General features: G+C 47.4%; 1 protein-coding gene across 1 annotated transcript in view; it reads right to left on the bottom strand.

Moving 5' to 3' along the window:
- LOC147111533 (UDP-glucose:glycoprotein glucosyltransferase 1-like) overlaps positions 1-17,032 on the bottom strand; it is a 680,288-nt gene that overhangs the window by 46,297 nt on the left and 616,959 nt on the right. The window contains exon 30 of the mRNA XM_085999896.1: positions 1,378-1,494. Coding sequence (XP_085856022.1) covers positions 1,378-1,494 — 117 coding nt within the window. The remainder of the gene's footprint in view (positions 1-1,377; positions 1,495-17,032) is intronic.

The raw sequence follows: 17,032 nt of genomic DNA, 5'->3' as shown, positions 1-17,032 counted from the left end.
CTAAAGGAGAAAATAGAAGAACATCTAGAAACCAAAAATACAATAATAAATAGCATGGATTTCAAAAGTCTTGCTTCACCAACCTCATTGAATTTTTTGAAGAGGTAACAGAGAGAGTAGACAAGGGTAAATCAGTAGATGTAATTTATCTAGATTTTCAAAAGGCCTTCGATAAGGTACCACATAATAGACCAATGGATAAGGTCAGAGAATGCGGAGTCATTGGACAAGTAGCAGAATGGATAACTAGCTGACTTCATGACAGAAAGCAGACAGTAGAGGTAAAGGGTAGCTATTCAGAGTAGCAGAAGGTGGGAAGTGGTGTTCCACAAGGATCAGTGCTGGGACCACTGTTGTTCACAATTTATATTAATGGTTTAGACTTTGGAATCAAAAACACAATTTCTAAATTTGCCGCTGACACCAAATTAGGGGGGATAGTCAATACTGATTACAGGAAGATATTAATAAACTTGCAGAATGGGCATATAATTGGCAAATGAATTTCAACACAGATAAATGTGAGGTATCACATTTTGGTACGAAGAATGGGGAGGTCACTTATTACTTGGAGGGTGGGAGTCTGGATGGGGTAGATAGAGGAGCAAAGGAATCTCGGAGTATGAATACACAAATCACTAAATGTTGCCATAGGTTAACAAGGCCATAAAAAAAGCAAACCAAGCACTAGGGTTTATTTCTAGAGGGATAGAACTGAAAAGTAGTGAAGTTATGCTAAACTTGTATCGAACCTTGGTTAGACCACACCTGGAGTACTGCGTACAATTCTGGTCGCCATATGATAAAAAGGATATGGGGCACTGGAGAGGGTGCAGAGAAGATTTACAAGGATGATATCAGGAAAGGATGAACAGGCTGGGTCTCTTTTCTCTTGAAAAGAGAAGGCTGAGGGGTGACGTAATTGAGGTCTTTAAAATTATGAAAGGTTTTGATGGAGTAGATACAGAGAGAATGTTTCCACTTGTGGGGAAGAGCAAAACTAGAGGCCATCAATATAAGATAGTTACCAAGAAATCAAATAGAGAATTCAGAAGAAACTTCTTTACCCAAAAAGTGGTCAGAATGTGGAACTCGCTACCACAGGGATTGCTTGAAGCGAATAGTATAGATGCATTTAAGGGGTGGTTAGATAAGCATATGATGGAGAAGGGAATAGAGGGTTATGCTGATAGAGTTAGATGAGGAAAGGCAGGAAGAGGCTTGAGTGGAGTATAAACGCCGGCATGGACTGGTTGGGCCGAATGGCCTGTTTCTGTGCCGTATATCCTATGTAATATTTGTGGTGCTCATTCAGAAGATGTTAGCAGATATGTTAATTTTGATAACGTAGTTTACGACATTAGGTACTTTACCCACCAGGTCTATAGTTTTAGCTATCTTTTTGGACTCATCATTGCACCAGGTTTCACACCAGAGCCATTCCTGTGGTAGGGATTTGATGGCCACTTGATGGATCATGTTATTCGGCAGGTCCTGGAAGGAAGAACAAAATTATGGCACTAACCCTTGTGGCATAAATAAGCAGGAATACAGTATTCTAAATAGTAAGAAAATAGATGAATAAACAGTCACTGTAGTTAAAAGGAGCGAGAAATCAAGTTATGATTTTTATTACAAATATGCACCTGTGGAATTTAGAACCTGTACAACTAATCAGACAAGGTAGTGTTCAAGATTCAAGGTAGTGACCAACACATGCATGAATCAATCCTGGAGACATTGTTAAATAATGTTATTAAATTTAACTTGCTAATATGTTGTGCAACCAATCTGAAATAGAACATTTACCTCCAGTTATTTTTCTTAACAATTATCAAGAATAACATTTTAATTAGCCTGACCCAATCCAATCGCAAAATATTTATTACATCTCTAATATAGGCTGAATGCTTGCAAGAGAAGTCTGGTATACCTATTTTTCTTCAGAGCTTTCAAAAACAGAACCTGGGGAGTTCAATGTGCAAATGTTGTGTCACAGTGAATTTACTGTGTCAGACAGTCTATTGCATTATTCATAAAAAATACCTTTCACATCAACAAGTCATGTTTGAGAAAACTGTGGCTCTAAATATTGCCAAATAAATCTTTCTCAAGATTAGTGAATGTTGGCCTGGGAACTGAACTACTGCTTTTCATATCATGTTTAGTACTGACATGGATGTCTGAATTCATGCCTGCTGGTCATGAATCTATTCTATTTTGGCTAGAGTTATCTTCACAACTGGTAGATAGCAAAAAAGGATAGAATACCAGCAGCAGGAATCAAAATGCCAACAAATCCAATCCTAAAAAATGGAACTGAGATCTATTTCCTTTAGAATTTCTTCAGCTAATACCCCAACACAGCAGAGGAGGTAGATAGGACAAGACTACATGTGGTAGGGAATACTTTTGCTTGCCTTAAAAAATACACTTTTTTTCATTCTTGCGATGTGGGCATCGCTGGCAAGGCCAGCATTTATTGCCCATCCCTAATTGTTCTTGAGAAAGTGGTGGTGAGCCGCCTTCTTGAACCGCTGCAGTCTGTGTAGTGAAGGTCCTCCAATAGTGCTGTTAGGGAGGGAGTTCCAGGATTTTGACCCAGCGACAATGAAGGAATGGCAATATAAGTCAGCATGGTGTGTGAATTGGAGGGGAACTTGGAGGTGATGGTGTTCCTATGCGCCTGCTGCCTTTGTCCTTCTAGGTGGTAGAGGTCGTGGGTTTGGAAGGTGCTGTTGAAGAAGCCTTGGCGAGTTGCTGCAGTGCATCTTGTAGATGGTACACACTGTAGCCAAGGTGTGCCGGTGGTGGAGGGAGTGAATGTTTAAGGTGGTGGATGGGGTGCCAATCAAGCGGGCTGCATTGTCCTGGATGGTGTTGAGCTTCTTCAGTGTGGATGGACCTGGCTCTGATATTAACTTGATTAACTTGGAGGCTGGGAGGGAGCGGTGGGGGAAGGGGGAAGGCACTGTTTGTGGCCGCGCCCTGCCAAATTTAACAGCAGGGCCGATTAACATTTTTTGTCACCGTTTCTTGGCCACAGCCAGCTAAATTGAGAGACTGACTGGCTGTCAGGCGAGAAAGCCTGCGACACCAATCAGCAGCCGGGTAGCTCCAAGGTGTTCAGGGACTGTGGAGCGATTGGGGGGGCGGAGACATGTCGTTGGTGGGTGGGGGGGAGCGGAGACAGGGAGGGATTAGAAAGGCCAAGGGATGGGGGAATTTGGAGGCGGGAGGGGACGGGTCGGGACGGTGGGAGTTCGTGACTCGGGCGGGGGGTAGGGGGGTTTCATTCGTTGGGAGCGGGGGGAAGCAGGTAAGTTGGAGCCAGCAGGTAAGTGAAAAAGCACTGGAAAGGCACTTACCTGCTGGATCCAGCAGTCCTCGCCTCCCTTTAGCTACCGGGTTTCCCGAGGCCCGGGAAACCCGGCCAGCCAGGGTGAAATTTAAAATAGGGATTAAATTGGAGGCATGTAACCTCATTATAATATTTAAATGAGCAACCTGCCTCCTGGGAGCGGATTGATTGCCCGCATCCCGTCCTGCCTCTGTGAAAAGTGAAAGTGGGCAGATTGGAGGCGGGTATGGGATGGGTTAGAGATTTTTTTAAACATTTTTACATCCAACGCACCGAAACCCACCCGTTTTGGGGGATTACATATTCTACCATAGGATTTGACTGTGAAATTCATGTGATCATTTATTTCTATACCCGCCCACCCCCGCAAACTAGAACATAAGAACATAAGAATTAGGAGCAGGAGTAGGCCATACGACCCCTCGAGCCTGCTCCACCATTCAATAAGATTATGGCTGATCTTTGACCTCAACTCCTTTTCCTGGCCCGATCCTCATATCCCTTAATTCTCTAGAGCCCAAAAATCTATCTTTCTCAGCCTTGAATATACTCAATGACTCAGCATCCACAGCACTTTGGGGTAGAGAATTCCAAAGATTCACAACACTCTCAGTGACAAAATTCCTCCTTACTATTGTACTCCAAACCCCTTGCAATATAGGCCAACATGCCATTTGCCTTCCTAATGGCTTGTTGAACCTGCATGCTAACTATCTGCACATGGAGATGATAGGTGCAATGGCAAGGGTGCCCGAGAGCCTCTCGGCAATGGTAAGGAGTGGAGAAGTCCGCCTTCAACATTGCACAGAGCTCTGAGCACACCATGGAGCCCATCATTTCAGCCTGCAAAGGATGGTAGGCACCCAGAGAGACCATGGCGACCCAAACCTGATGCCACGTGCGATAGGCGATCTGGTAGCTTCCATTGCAGCACAGGCAGAAGCGACACAATATCTTAGTGCTGTAATGCAGTCTATGCTTGGTGGCAATCAATCTCAGACTGCTCTCATGCAGTCTCAGCTTGATGCAACACAAGCTCTGACTGCTGCCATCGTGGCTAGGTCTACCACCGTCGACCGGGGCTTTCATGGTGTCGCAGCAGGCCAGCAATCTGTGCTGCAACAGATTGCTAGGGATGCTGAGATGCTGCCCTGGGCAAGTGGCAGTGGATTAGTGGAGCAGGTAGCTCTTGCTCCCACCACTGGCACTCCGCCATTGTCCTTGTCGCTGCCTGGCATCCAGCCAGCCCAGCCTGCTGCTGCCCATGCTGATGTGCTCCAGTCTACATAAGAAATAAGTAGTAGGCCATTCGGCCCCTCGAACCAGCTCCGCCATTCAGTAAGATCATGGGCGATCTGATCGTGGCCTCAACTCCACTTTCCTGCCTGTCCCCCATAACCCTTGACTCCCCTGTAGCTCAAATATCTATCTCCGCCTTGAATATATTCACTGCCTCAGCCTCCACAGCTTTCTGGGGAAGAGAATTCCAAAGATTCACGACCCTCTGAGAGAAGAAATTCCTCCTCATCTCCATCTTAAATGGGTGACCCCTTATCCTGAAACTATGCCCCCTAGTTCTAGATTCCCCCACGAGGGGAAACATCCTCTCAGCATCTTCCCTGTCAAGCTCCCTCAGAATCTTATATGTTTGAATAAGATCACCTCATTCTTCTAAACCCCAATGAGTATAGGCCCAAACCTACTCAACCTTTCATAGTCAGTGGGGGGAAAATTCAGTATCGCCCCGTTTGGGGCGCCATTATCGGCCGTGCACAAAGTTTAGCGCCTGGCGCTAATTATCGCCCTCGATGGCAAACTTGGCTTTTATCGCCCCTGGAGGTGATTGGAGCGCTAAATCAGGTGCTTCACACCTGTCTTAAGGCGCAAAGGCCGAGGAGCGAGGCACTACCTCAGAGCGCTGGTGAAGCAAGGAAGGGCAAATCAAAATAAACCTGCAAAGTGCTGCTCAGTACCCAAAACTCCTTCACAGTGTTGAATCTCTCCAGAAGTCTCTCTCTCTCTCAGACTGCGTGGTGCAAAAATGTCACCGACAAAAAAAGGCAGGAAGCGGTCGCCTTTAAATAGCGCTCCCCCAGTCCCTTTCTGACTGCAAAACGCTCCCCTCAATCTGTCATTGCTAGCGGCAGGTGGTAAGGCAGGGGGCGCCACTCAATATCCGGTTCGGGGCGTTACCGGGGCTTTGCGCACTCGACTGACGTTACGATCTGCCGGTGCAGGAGATCGTGGTGGTAGTGTTTAGCGCCGCCGCAAAATGTCTAGTTAATTTTGTGAGCGGCGCAAACATTGCCGCGCCCGGACGCTAGTTGCTTTGCGCCCCATTAGTGCCATCTTAAGGCGTTAACGGGAGGCGCAAACCAACTGAATTTTTCCCCCATAGAGTCATAACGGCAGAAGGAGGCCATTCAGCCCATCAAGTCCGTGTCAGCTCTCTGCAGAGCAATCCAGTCAGTCCCACTTCCCCGCTCTATCCCCGTAGCCCTGCAAGTTTATTTCCCTCAAGTGCCTATCCAGTCTCCCCTTGAAAACATTCTTCCATCGGCAGCGAGTTCCAGGCCCTCATCACTCGCTGCGTAAAAAAGTTTTTCCTCACGTCCCCCCTGTATCTCTTGCCCAAAACCTTAAATCTGTGTCCCCTAGTCCTTGTACCATCAACTAGTGGGAACAGCCTTTTCCCCCGTCTAGCCTATCCAAACCCGTCATAATCTTGTACACCTCTATCAAATCACCTCTCAATCTCCTTTGTTCTAATGAGAAAAAATCCAGCTTCTCCAATCTGTCCTTGTAGCTAAGATCCCCATCCCTAGAACCATTCTGGTAAATCTCCTCTGCACCCTCTCAAGGGCCTTCACATCCTTTCTAAAGTGTGGTGACCAGAATTGGACGCAATACTCCAGTTGTGGCCTAACCAGCACTTTATAAAGATTCAGCATAACTTCTCTACTTTTGTACTCAATACCTCTATTTATGAAACCCAAAATCCTATATGCTTTGCTAACCACTCTCTCAATCTGTCCTGCCACCTTCAGGGACCTATGTACATTAACTCCCAGGTCCCTTTGTCCCAGCACACTCTTTAAAACTGTGCCATTAAGTGTATATTGCCTCTCCCTGTTCCTTCTGCCAAAATGCATCACCTCACACTTCTCTGTATTAAATTCCATCTGCCACTTCTCTGCCAATACTACTAGCCGTTCTATGTCCTGTTGCAGTCGATTGTTATCATCCTCACTGTTTGCCACACCCCGAAGTTTGGTGTCATCTCTGGAATCAACCTAGTGAACCTTCTCTGAACTGCCTCCAATGCAAGTATATCCCTCCTTAAATAAGGAGACCAAAACTGTACGCAGTACGCCAGGTGTGACCTCACCAACACCCTGTACAGTTGTAGCAAGACTTCCCTACTTTTATACTCCATCCCCCTTGCAATAAAGGCCAACATTCCATTTGCCTTCCTAATTACTTGCTGTACCTGCATGCTAACCTTTTGTGTTTCATGTACGAGGACACCCAGATCCTTCTGTATCACAGCATTCTGTAGTCTCTCTCCATTTAAATAATATTTTGCTTTTCTATTCTTCCTGCCAAAGTGGATAACCTCACATTTTCCCACATTATACTCCATCTGCCAATTTTTTGCCCACTCACTTAACCTATCTACAGGAAACTCTCGTTTAAATGGCACCTAAATATCTGGAATTCTCTATTAACCGGCAAAATTCTCGCTCCGAAAACAACACCTCAATAACTGGCAATGTTGCCGAGTCCAAGTCCGAGTCTCCCGCGGTGGCCGAGTTAGTCAGTGGGGGTAGTTCTCCAAACTGCCACTACTCGGCCTCTTGGCGCTATCGGAAGTCGGAGCACCTCAAAAACCCTGTATCAGGAGTCTGACTCGCCCGCGCTGCCGGTAGTCTCTTCTGATCCGCCATTTTACAGGGGTACTGTGTGTCTCCCACGCTGCTGGTAGTCATTGGATTGCATTATGGAAATCCCAAAAGTTGGTCCAAGCAAAAGGAAGAAAGTGGTGTTAACTTTAAAACAGAAAATCGAGATATGCCAATGACTAGAAAGGGGAGAGAAGCGTATCAAAATTATGAATGAATTCAAAATCGGTTCGTCAACAATCTACGACATCAAATCGCAGAAGGATAAGCTGCTCAAGTTTTATTCAAGTTCGGAGGCATCTAAGAGTGTAGAGAAACGGCGTACACTTCGTAAGCCTAAGCTTGAAGAGCTGGATACCATGCTTTATGAGTGATTTTCTCTTAAGCGTTCAGAGGGTGTTCCGATTTCCGGACCCATGCTAATCGAAAAAGCGAAGGATTTCTATGCAAAGATGGAGCTCACTGACAAGTGTGCTTTCTCTGAGGGATGGCTAACGTGCTTCAAGGTACAGCACGGGATACGATGACTCGATATTTCCGGGGAGAAGAAATCAGCTGATAACGACGCCGCAGAAGAATACTGTGATTATTTCAATTGAATTGTGCAGCAACATGATTTGTCGCCAGCACAGCTATACAATGCCGATGAAACTGGCTTATTTTGGAGGTTTTTGCCAGAATCAATGCTTGCTGGGGCTAGTGAGGCTAATGCTTCAGGTTACAAGAAAAATAAAGATCGTGTAACCGTGCTAACATGTGCGAATGCTGCTGGATCACACCGGGTTAAACTTCTTGTCATTGGGAAGTATAAAAATCCCCGTGCATTTAAAAATGTGAGGCAATTACCTGTTGAGTACAAAGCTCAAAGAAATGCTTGGATGGATAAGGAAATCTTTTCGAATTGGTTCTGTAAAGTCTGTGGGTTGTTTAGTTAATTAATACACAGACTCCAAGAGTAACTTAAAACAGGACTTTACTATTCGAAGGTCAGGGCGAATCTGCCAAATAATCCTGACACAGCACTTATATACCGGTGTGGTCACCGTCGGTATTACAGTATACAGAAGCCAACAAAGTAGTGCCACACCTAAAATAGTTCTCTTAAAGGTGAACGGTTACATACAATGGTTTTCTTAAAGGTAGACGGATACATACACTACAATCCTCCCTTTTTAGCTTACAACATACTTAGTCCCCCATTAAACATAACATATATTCAACTTCATGTAAAACAATTCACAGGTATAATCTATGCGGGAAACAGTTTACAGATTCAGTCTCTGCGGGAACAGTTCACAGATTCAGTCTCTGGTCTTGACTCGGTCCGAACAACATCTCTGTGGTGTAGCCGGTTCACATTGCTAGCGTGACTCATCCAATAGTCTTTCCCTTGACTTAACAGCTTGAACTTCCGTCCTGCTGAACCAGCAGTGCTGACTTTTACAAACAGCTGGACTGCTGTGGTAATTTTTCCTACTTGCCAACTGATTTGGCTCCCTTCGTAGGGCCCACGTACATGATCTGGTAGAAGTGATAATGATTTAGATGGTTATCACTTTCTGCTTCGTCTTTTTCTTTTCTGCTTCTTGGAGACTCTCGGGGCTCCCTTATCAGCTGCCAGCTGTAGCGCCACCATCTCCCTATGTTCCTTAGACTTTAAGTGCTTCATCCTGATTTCTGCACTTTGGGAGTTTTCATCACAAGCTGGGCAGACCAAGTCCTCGTAATATTCCGTGTCACTCAACAGGTCATGGTAATATTCGGTGTTGTCCTGAACTAGTCTAGCGAGAGGGCCTGCTACTTCTTCCTTACCCAACTGGACGTTAGCCGACTGTTGTTCCCTCCCTAGACATCTTTCCTGCAGAGACTTCTTCATGCGTTCATATTCATCCCGCTCTTCCTGGGTTTCCTGCCAATCCTTCACTAATGACCTCATTTGTGATTCCAATACTTCCCCTTCCATCGGGGATTGATTGATCGGGCTATTCAATCCTTCTACTGGAGCAGCTGTTTCAACATTCTGTAGTTCACATTGACGTGATTCAGCGTACTTTCGGCAGCCCCGTAAAATCTGTGTTGCAACCTCAACTATTCCCCAAACTTTTGAGAGCTCCGAACCCCTTCCCTTTGAAGATTGAAGCTCGTGTTCAAATGGTTCCCATTGCAGAGTCTTGTCTCTCAGCATATGAAGGAGTTGGCTGACCGTTAACTCTTCCACGGGGACCCTGTGGATCAGAGTCTTCTCCATTTCATCCACCTTTTCCTCCAATGCTTTCACCTTTTTTTCCTCTTGTACTTTGGCTTTAAGCGCTCGGAGAAGTTGCGCCTTGATGCTCTCTAGCTCATGTTCAGGGGCCATTCTTACAGTCTCTGTGTTTCTTACAGTTGCCTTTTCTTTCACTGAAAGAATTCCCAGTTGAATCTGTTCTTCAAGTTGTTGAACCTCGGTCATTGCCGCCTCATATTTGTCTTGGGTTTCCTTCAATATTTTTATGAGTTCTTGGACATCTTGACTTTCATGTTCTGCCGTGTCTTTCACCTCTAATTTCTCATCTATGGATGGAACTTCTACCGATGAGTCTGTCTTGGCCTTGAGCTCATCAAGAATTTCCTGCAGCCTTTGGACTTCTTGCTCATGTTCAACCTTTAGTTGCTCATATGCTTCCACTGAAACTAGCTTTTCGGAGGTTGCCGAGTTAACCCCCTCCAGGATTGTAGCCTGGGCCTGTTCATACTGTTCCTTCAACTTCTCAAACTCTGCTTGTAAGGAGTCGTAGAGAAGAACTGGAATAAAATCCTGGCTTCCTGAAGATTCCTCTTCATTTGCTTCTTTCTGCAAATATTCTAACTCCTGAACATCATAAGGGAGATGCGATCGGTGATTGGTCACGATGGCTCTATGGTCGCTCTCTGCTTGAGCTAGCTGCTTCTGCTGTCTTTCCAGATTCTCCCATTCGGTGTCATAGAACTTTTTCATTGTTTTCATCTCTTGTACGAGACGGTAACTCAATTGTTCTAATTGTCGTCGTAATTTGAAATAAAGTTGAGTCCGGGCTCGGTGTTCTTCCGTCATGGATATGTCCTTAAACTGAACAGACTCAGAATTCTCTGTCAAACTATGTTGTCGTTGTTCGGTGGAGATCTGTTCTGAAACTTTGTTCTTCTCTGGAGCATAAGCCTTTCTGCATGCCTTCGTTTTTCCAACCTTAGTCGGCAAGTCCATTTTAGTCTTGTCTTTCACATTTGGGTTGGTCTTATCGTCATCCGATTCAGAATCTGAGCTGATTGTCTGCACCGAGTCCTCACTCGTTATGGCTTTTAGATAGTGCCATTCCATGTCTATTTTCTTGATCCACTCCCGTCCTAGAAGTGGTGGTCCTCCCTCAGGTAGTACGTATAAGTTCATTCTTGGGTGTTCTTTACCCCTATCTCTCACCTTGACTCTTATCTTTCCCATGGGGTATACTTTATGCCCCGTGTATGTCTGCAATACGAACTTGGTATCTCTTAAGGGTATATGTGAGAATAGCTGGTGGTAATCCCTTCGATTTATGACTGATAGAGCTGATCCAGTGTCCAACTCCATTTTCACTTGGACTCCAGCTATTTTTAGCATGACCCAGATAGTTTGTAGGTCAGTTTCCTTACTCACATTGTGAATTCTCAGACTACCCAGCTCCTGGCCGTTTGGGTCTGAGTCCGAATTCTGTTCGTCTGAACTCTTCTCAGCCACCTTGTGTACCTTGTTGTACTTTTCCTGTGATGGCTTCCTTTGGTTGTTGGTCTTCTTCCCTGACCGGCATACCTTAGCTATGTGACCCAGTTTGCCACATTTCTTACATTCCTGGTTCTTAAACCAGCATTGGTTCTGGTCATGTGTTGTCTTCCCACAACTATAGCATTTTGTTGTTGTCGAGGTAATTTGATCCACACTGAGTGCCGCTGTCTTTAGCTGCATTTCCGCAGTTCCCTTCGCTGCAGCTTCGTGCGATGCTGCAATAAGGACAGCCCTGTCAAGTGTAAGGTCGTTCTCTTCGAGTAGTCGCTTTTGCGTTCCTTCCTTTGCCAATCCGCACACGAACTTGTCTCGCAATGCCTCTGTCAGATTCCCTCCAAACTGGCAGTATTTCGCTAGTCTACGCAGTTCGACCAAGTATTCTGCGTTGCTTTCGTCTTCCCGTTGCGTTCTTGCATAGAATTTGAATCGTTCCGCCAACATCAACGGTGTGGGGTTCAAGTGATCCTTCAGAACAGCCACAATATCATCGAAAGTCTGATCCGCCGGTTTAGCCGGTGATAGTAGATGCTTCAAGAGCCCGTATGTCTTCGCGCCCATCGAGTTTAGCAAGGTTATAGCTTTGTCATCTTCTTCTATTTTATTGGCCTCACAATAGATCTCAATGCGTTCCACATACGTGGCCCAGTCTTCTACCTCGGAATTAAAATTGTTGATGTTACCACGCTTAGGCATCTTCCTCTCTTCCTGATAAACACCATGAATTATTTCTTAAAAAAAATTTTTTTTTTCCAAGATGGCGGTTCCCGCGAAAATGGCGGTTTCCCGCACTTATCTTCTCTCCCCGCCCACTTCAATGGCGGTTTCCCGCTTCTGTCTTCTTCCCCGCCTAATGGCGGCTTCCCGCGTTTCTTCCCTGGCGGGAGGGGTACACTTTCCCCACGGGCGACGGCCGCTGGCTTTCAGGTTCACAGCCTGCGCGTCGGCTTCAGTGCTTTCCCTTTTCTCGGCAGGGCAACTGGCGCTGGGTACACCCCGTTGACGGCGAACAGTTTCAGCCGCTGGGCTGGCTCTCGCTCAGTTCCCCTTGCTCGGGCTCTGTCTCTCTCCCGCTCGCTCGGCTCTACCGGCGCTGGGTACACCCCGTTGACGGAGAACAGTTTCAGCCGCTGGACTGGCTCTCGCTCAGTCTCCCTTGCTCGGGCTCTGTCTCTCTCCCGCTCGCTCGGCTCTACCGGCGCTGGGTACACCCCGTTGACGGAGGACAGTTTCAGCCGCTGGACTGGCTCTCGCTCAGTCTCCCTTGGTCGGCTCTGCCTCTCCCGCTCGCTCGGCTCCCAATCGTGCCTCCCAACCCTCTCGCAGTCCGGTGCTTCCCTCCCCGGCTGCGGCTGAGTTTGTCTCTTCCCGCGCCTACGTTCCCGGTCGCAGTGCTTCGTGGCTTCGGTCGCTGCCCGGCCTTTTTCGCCGGTCGCGGTCTAGCTGTCTCACGACGCCGTTGCGTCCCCCAGCCTGTCTGTACCGCGGCTTCCTTGCTCCACGCTGCCCCAGGCTCAGCGCCTTTGGACCCGACTTCTGTCCGGCTCCTTTCCCCCTCGACCGTGGTCGAGTGCACCGCCCTTATCCTCCGGTTATTCTTTTTACTTTCCCTTACTCACAGTCATCGTGGCCGCCTTGCTTCTCGTGCTGATCGGCTCACTCCTCACCGTGGCAGAAGGGACAGTCAGTGCCTGTTGCTGATGGAAGTCTTTGTCTCTAAATTCTTCCTCCTTTCTAGTTCTGCAGCCTCGAGTTTTCTCCCAGCAGAACGACGAGGGCGGTTGCCTCTTCTCGACGCTCGTTAACTGCTTCGGAAGTATTGTTGCCGCAGGGTACGATCGGACTCGTCGCCACTGTAAAGTCTGTGGGTTGTTTAGTTAATTAATACACAGACTCCAAGAGTAACTTAAAACAGGACTTTACTATTCGAAGGTCAGGGCGAATCTGCCAAATAATCCTGACACAGCACTTATATACCGGTGTGGTCACCGTCGGTATTACAGTATACAGAAGCCAACAAAGTAGTGCCACACCTAAAATAGTTCTCTTAAAGGTGAACGGTTACATACAATGGTTTTCTTAAAGGTAGACGGATACATACACTACAGGTTCCATCATATTTTTGTTCCATCTGTGAGGGAACATTTCCGTAGAATAGGGAAACCTGAAGATAGCAAATGCATTTTATTGCTTGATAATTGTAGAGCCCATCCGCATGAATCCGAGTTGGTTTCGGGAAATATTTTCACCATTTATTTGCCACCAAATGTAACTTCTCTCATACAACCCATGGACCAGGGCGTTATCCAAAATCTCAAGTGTCGGTACAAGAGAGACTTCCTATGTAAACTGATAAGCCAAGATGACAATATTCACGCATTTCAGAAGGAATACAATCTTAAAGATGAATGTTGCATGTTCCTGGAACTAGGTGAAAGGTTACACTTTGAGACAAGCCTGGCGCAAATTGTGGCCTTCTGTACTGTTTGCTGAAGGTTCTTCTTCAGAGGAGGAATTTCATGGGTTCAATGTTCGTCCCAAGAGGACTACAGTAATGGAAATGGCTGGCATGGTGAAAAATGTAGGCCCAGCAAACCCTCTACGTCACCTCAGTGAAAGTGATATTGAGCAGTGGGTTGATGCAGATAGAGAAGTTGCTGATGTGCATATGCTAAGTGATGATGAAATAATGGAGAATGTTTTGAATCCAAAGAAAGAAAAGGAAAGTGAGATGGAAAGTGAAGAGGATGAGATTTCTGAAGAGAAGAAGATTTCTTGGGCTAAAGCTGCAGAAGATTTTGTTTCATTACTCAAATTTGCTGAAAGCCATTCTTGCTATTCTGCCCAAGAAGTTATGCACCTCCATACTCTGCATTCCACCTTTCTACAAAGAAGGCAAGAGTCCACTAAGCAAGCAGACATCCGGGACATGTTTAGGAAAGCTTCCAAGAGTTGAAGCAGTGGAAGTGCCTGAAGAATCTGTTGAAGTGCATGATCCTGATGACCCAGCTGACATGGATATTCCTGATGAACCAGTTGACTTGGAATAAGTGTAGTCAACCACAGCACTTTATACTGTACTGTATAGTCGTTTATAAGTTTTGTTTTACTGTTAAGTAATTAAAGAGTTATGGATTACCCTCAACTGGCAGTACTGTACTTAATCAAGCATCTTCCACCATCCATTTAACACAACATTCTGTAGGTGAGTACCCAATTACTGTATACTGCACATTTCTTGATTTTTTTATTTTGCTTTGTTAAAAATAGTCTCGGTAGATAACCCTCTCCGTCATCACGCCGGTCCCGTCGATGCCGGATACCAAAGAGTTTCCTGTACATCCCTTTGCAGACTCTTTGGGCTCGATTTTCATTGAGCCATGGAGCCGGGTTTGGAGGCGTGCGGGGGGTTAAAATCGCAAAAACTGGCGGGTGGGACCCCTCCCCTCCCGCCTGGTTCCCAACTACGAACAATTTTAACTCAGGCATGTCTGATGGTCCCGACTCCGTCCCGCATCCAACAGGCGGGACTGGTCTTTAAGGCCCTTAATTACCACTAAATGGCCTCTATAATACTATTTTAACAGGCCCTTGAAACTTTAACCCTTTTCCCACGTAAAACACACCTGGTGGGAATCACGAATGTGAAACTGGTGGGAGCACTACTGGATTGCTGACTATCAACTGCAGGTCAACCATTAAAGAGGAGATTTGATCATCCATCATTTGCAGGTGGCAGGACTTAGTGGTCTCAGGTCTGGGGCAACTTTTAGAAGGCTTAACCACACCTGTGGAAGGTTGGAGCCTCACACCCATCTCCAGTGTGGCCTCCTGGGAAACCCCTCTCGCCACCTTCACTCAGCGCTTCCTCAACGGAGGCATATACCAGAAGCATGGGAGCCATTTATTTCCTTCCCATCTGGGCATTAGAGGAGCTCGAGCACCAGCCGCGGCACCAGTAGAACCAGGAACAACAGCAGCACCAGCAACAGCAGCAGCAGCAGGAGCGCCAGCCTGTTGCTCACCCACCTGAGGCTGCACAGGCCAGAAGTGGCCAGCGCCTGGAAGCCCTCGGTGCAGGAGATACCCCCCAAACAGGGTCTACAGACACAGCATGTCAACATGTCTGAGCAGCAGTGCCAAAGGCGGCTCCGACTTTCACGAGAGGAAGTGACTGACATCTGCGCAATGCTACAGCAAGACCTGCTGCCCAGAGGACCAGGTGGCCGTCAAAGTCACCACCGCACTCAACTTTTTTGCCTCAGGCTCATTCCAGGGATCAGCAGCAGACATCAGCGGCATCTCCCAGGCGGCCGCACACACTGGCATCACGCAGGTAACCGATGCCCTCTTTGCCCTCACGCACAATCACATCCATTTCACCAAGGATCGAGCAAGTGCCACGGCGCGAGCGGTTGGATTAGCTCATCTGGCAGACTTTCCAAGGGTGCAGGGTGTCATTGACTGCACACAAGTGGCCCTTAGGGCACCCCATCGCAATCCAGGTATTTTTGTCAACTGCAAGGGCTTCCACTCCCTCAACGTTCAGCTGGTGTGTGACCACAAGAAGGAGATAGTGCATGTTTGTGCCATGTACCCTGGCAGTTGCCATGGCTCCTTCATACTGCGCCAGTCTAGTGTGCCTCCGCTATTCAGGCCACCAGACCAACTTAACGGATGGCTACTTGGAGACAAGGGCTATCCCCTGAGGACTTGGCTAATGACGCCGTTGAGGAGGCCAGCCAACGAAGCTGAGGAGCGCTACAACTCCAGCCACATTTCCACCAGATCCATTATCGAGCAAACCATCAGTTTGCTGAAGATGCGCATCAGATGCCTGGATAGATCAGGTGGAGCCCTACAGTACTCAGCAGCCAGGGTCTCCAGAATCGTCGTGCTTTGCTGTGCACTTCACAACATGGCACAGCGTCGTGGCTTGCAGATTCCTGAGGACCAAGTGGCTCCTCACATAGCCTCCTCAGATGAGGAGGAGGAGGAGGAGAGGGAGGAGTGCGAAAATGAACATCCTGCAGAGGCCCATCAACCAGCGGCCGCATTACGCGAGAACATTGCTGCCCGGGATGCAAGGAACGCACTCATCCTGGCCAGATTTGCTTAGCCTAGTCAATCAAACACTTCTGCCTCGTAGCTTCTTACCAGAGCATTGACAATGTCCTTGAACCAGAGGATTCCTAGCACTCTGACCACCATACTGACAGTTGCAAGTATTCCTAAGGCCTCAATGTGGAAGTCCCAATAGCGAAATGACAGACGCCACAACTGCAACATTTGCCATCAGAATTTTTATGCACAATTACGACGTGATGGCATTTTTGCACTAAACACAAAATTCCACCCAAGTGACTACCCTTGTGACAACTTGTGCTTTATCTTCCTCTTACGCATGCTCCTACGTAGTGCTTCCCCTGTGGCTTCAGAAGATGTGGAGGCCCCTTGCTCACTTTCCTGCTGCTCCTGTCTCGACACCTTTGGCGGGCGTCCTCTGGGGTTGCGAGCCTGTGAGGGCTCGTCAACAGTCAGCTGCTCCTGCGGCTGTGCAGGGGTTGAGACGTCTATCTCACTTGGGTGTGGACTCCGGTGGGGCTCTGCAGTGGCATGGAAGTGTGAGCGCTTGGAGAGGAACCCCCACTTCCTTGAGGTCTGCCACCAACCTCCCTCTCATGGGTCAGGTCCCCCTCCGTGCCTGCAAGTGGCTCGAGAGCACTTTGCTGCACATCAGGGGGGGCCATGGGGACCCGTATCTGCAATGGCAGTCCTACTCAGATGGACTACCATGAAGGTCTGGTTTCTCTGTTCAATAGATGCCCATCGCTCCTCAAGAGATGTCATTCTATTCTGAACAATGACCATGTTTTCCATTCCCTGGCGACTAAGCTCCTCCATGGCCGTAGCCCTCCTCTCCTCTACCGTAGCCATCCTCTCCTGTACGGTAGCCAGCCTTACCACGGAGGTAGCAATCATTTCCATGGAGGT

This window comes from Somniosus microcephalus, chromosome 10 (assembly GCF_052327205.1).
Source record: "Somniosus microcephalus isolate GS21.2 chromosome 10, FLI_Smic_1.0, whole genome shotgun sequence".
Taxonomy (NCBI): domain Eukaryota; kingdom Metazoa; phylum Chordata; class Chondrichthyes; order Squaliformes; family Somniosidae; genus Somniosus; species Somniosus microcephalus.
The sequence above is the reverse complement of the archived record's forward strand: the minus strand, read 5'-3'. Positions and strand labels throughout refer to the sequence as shown.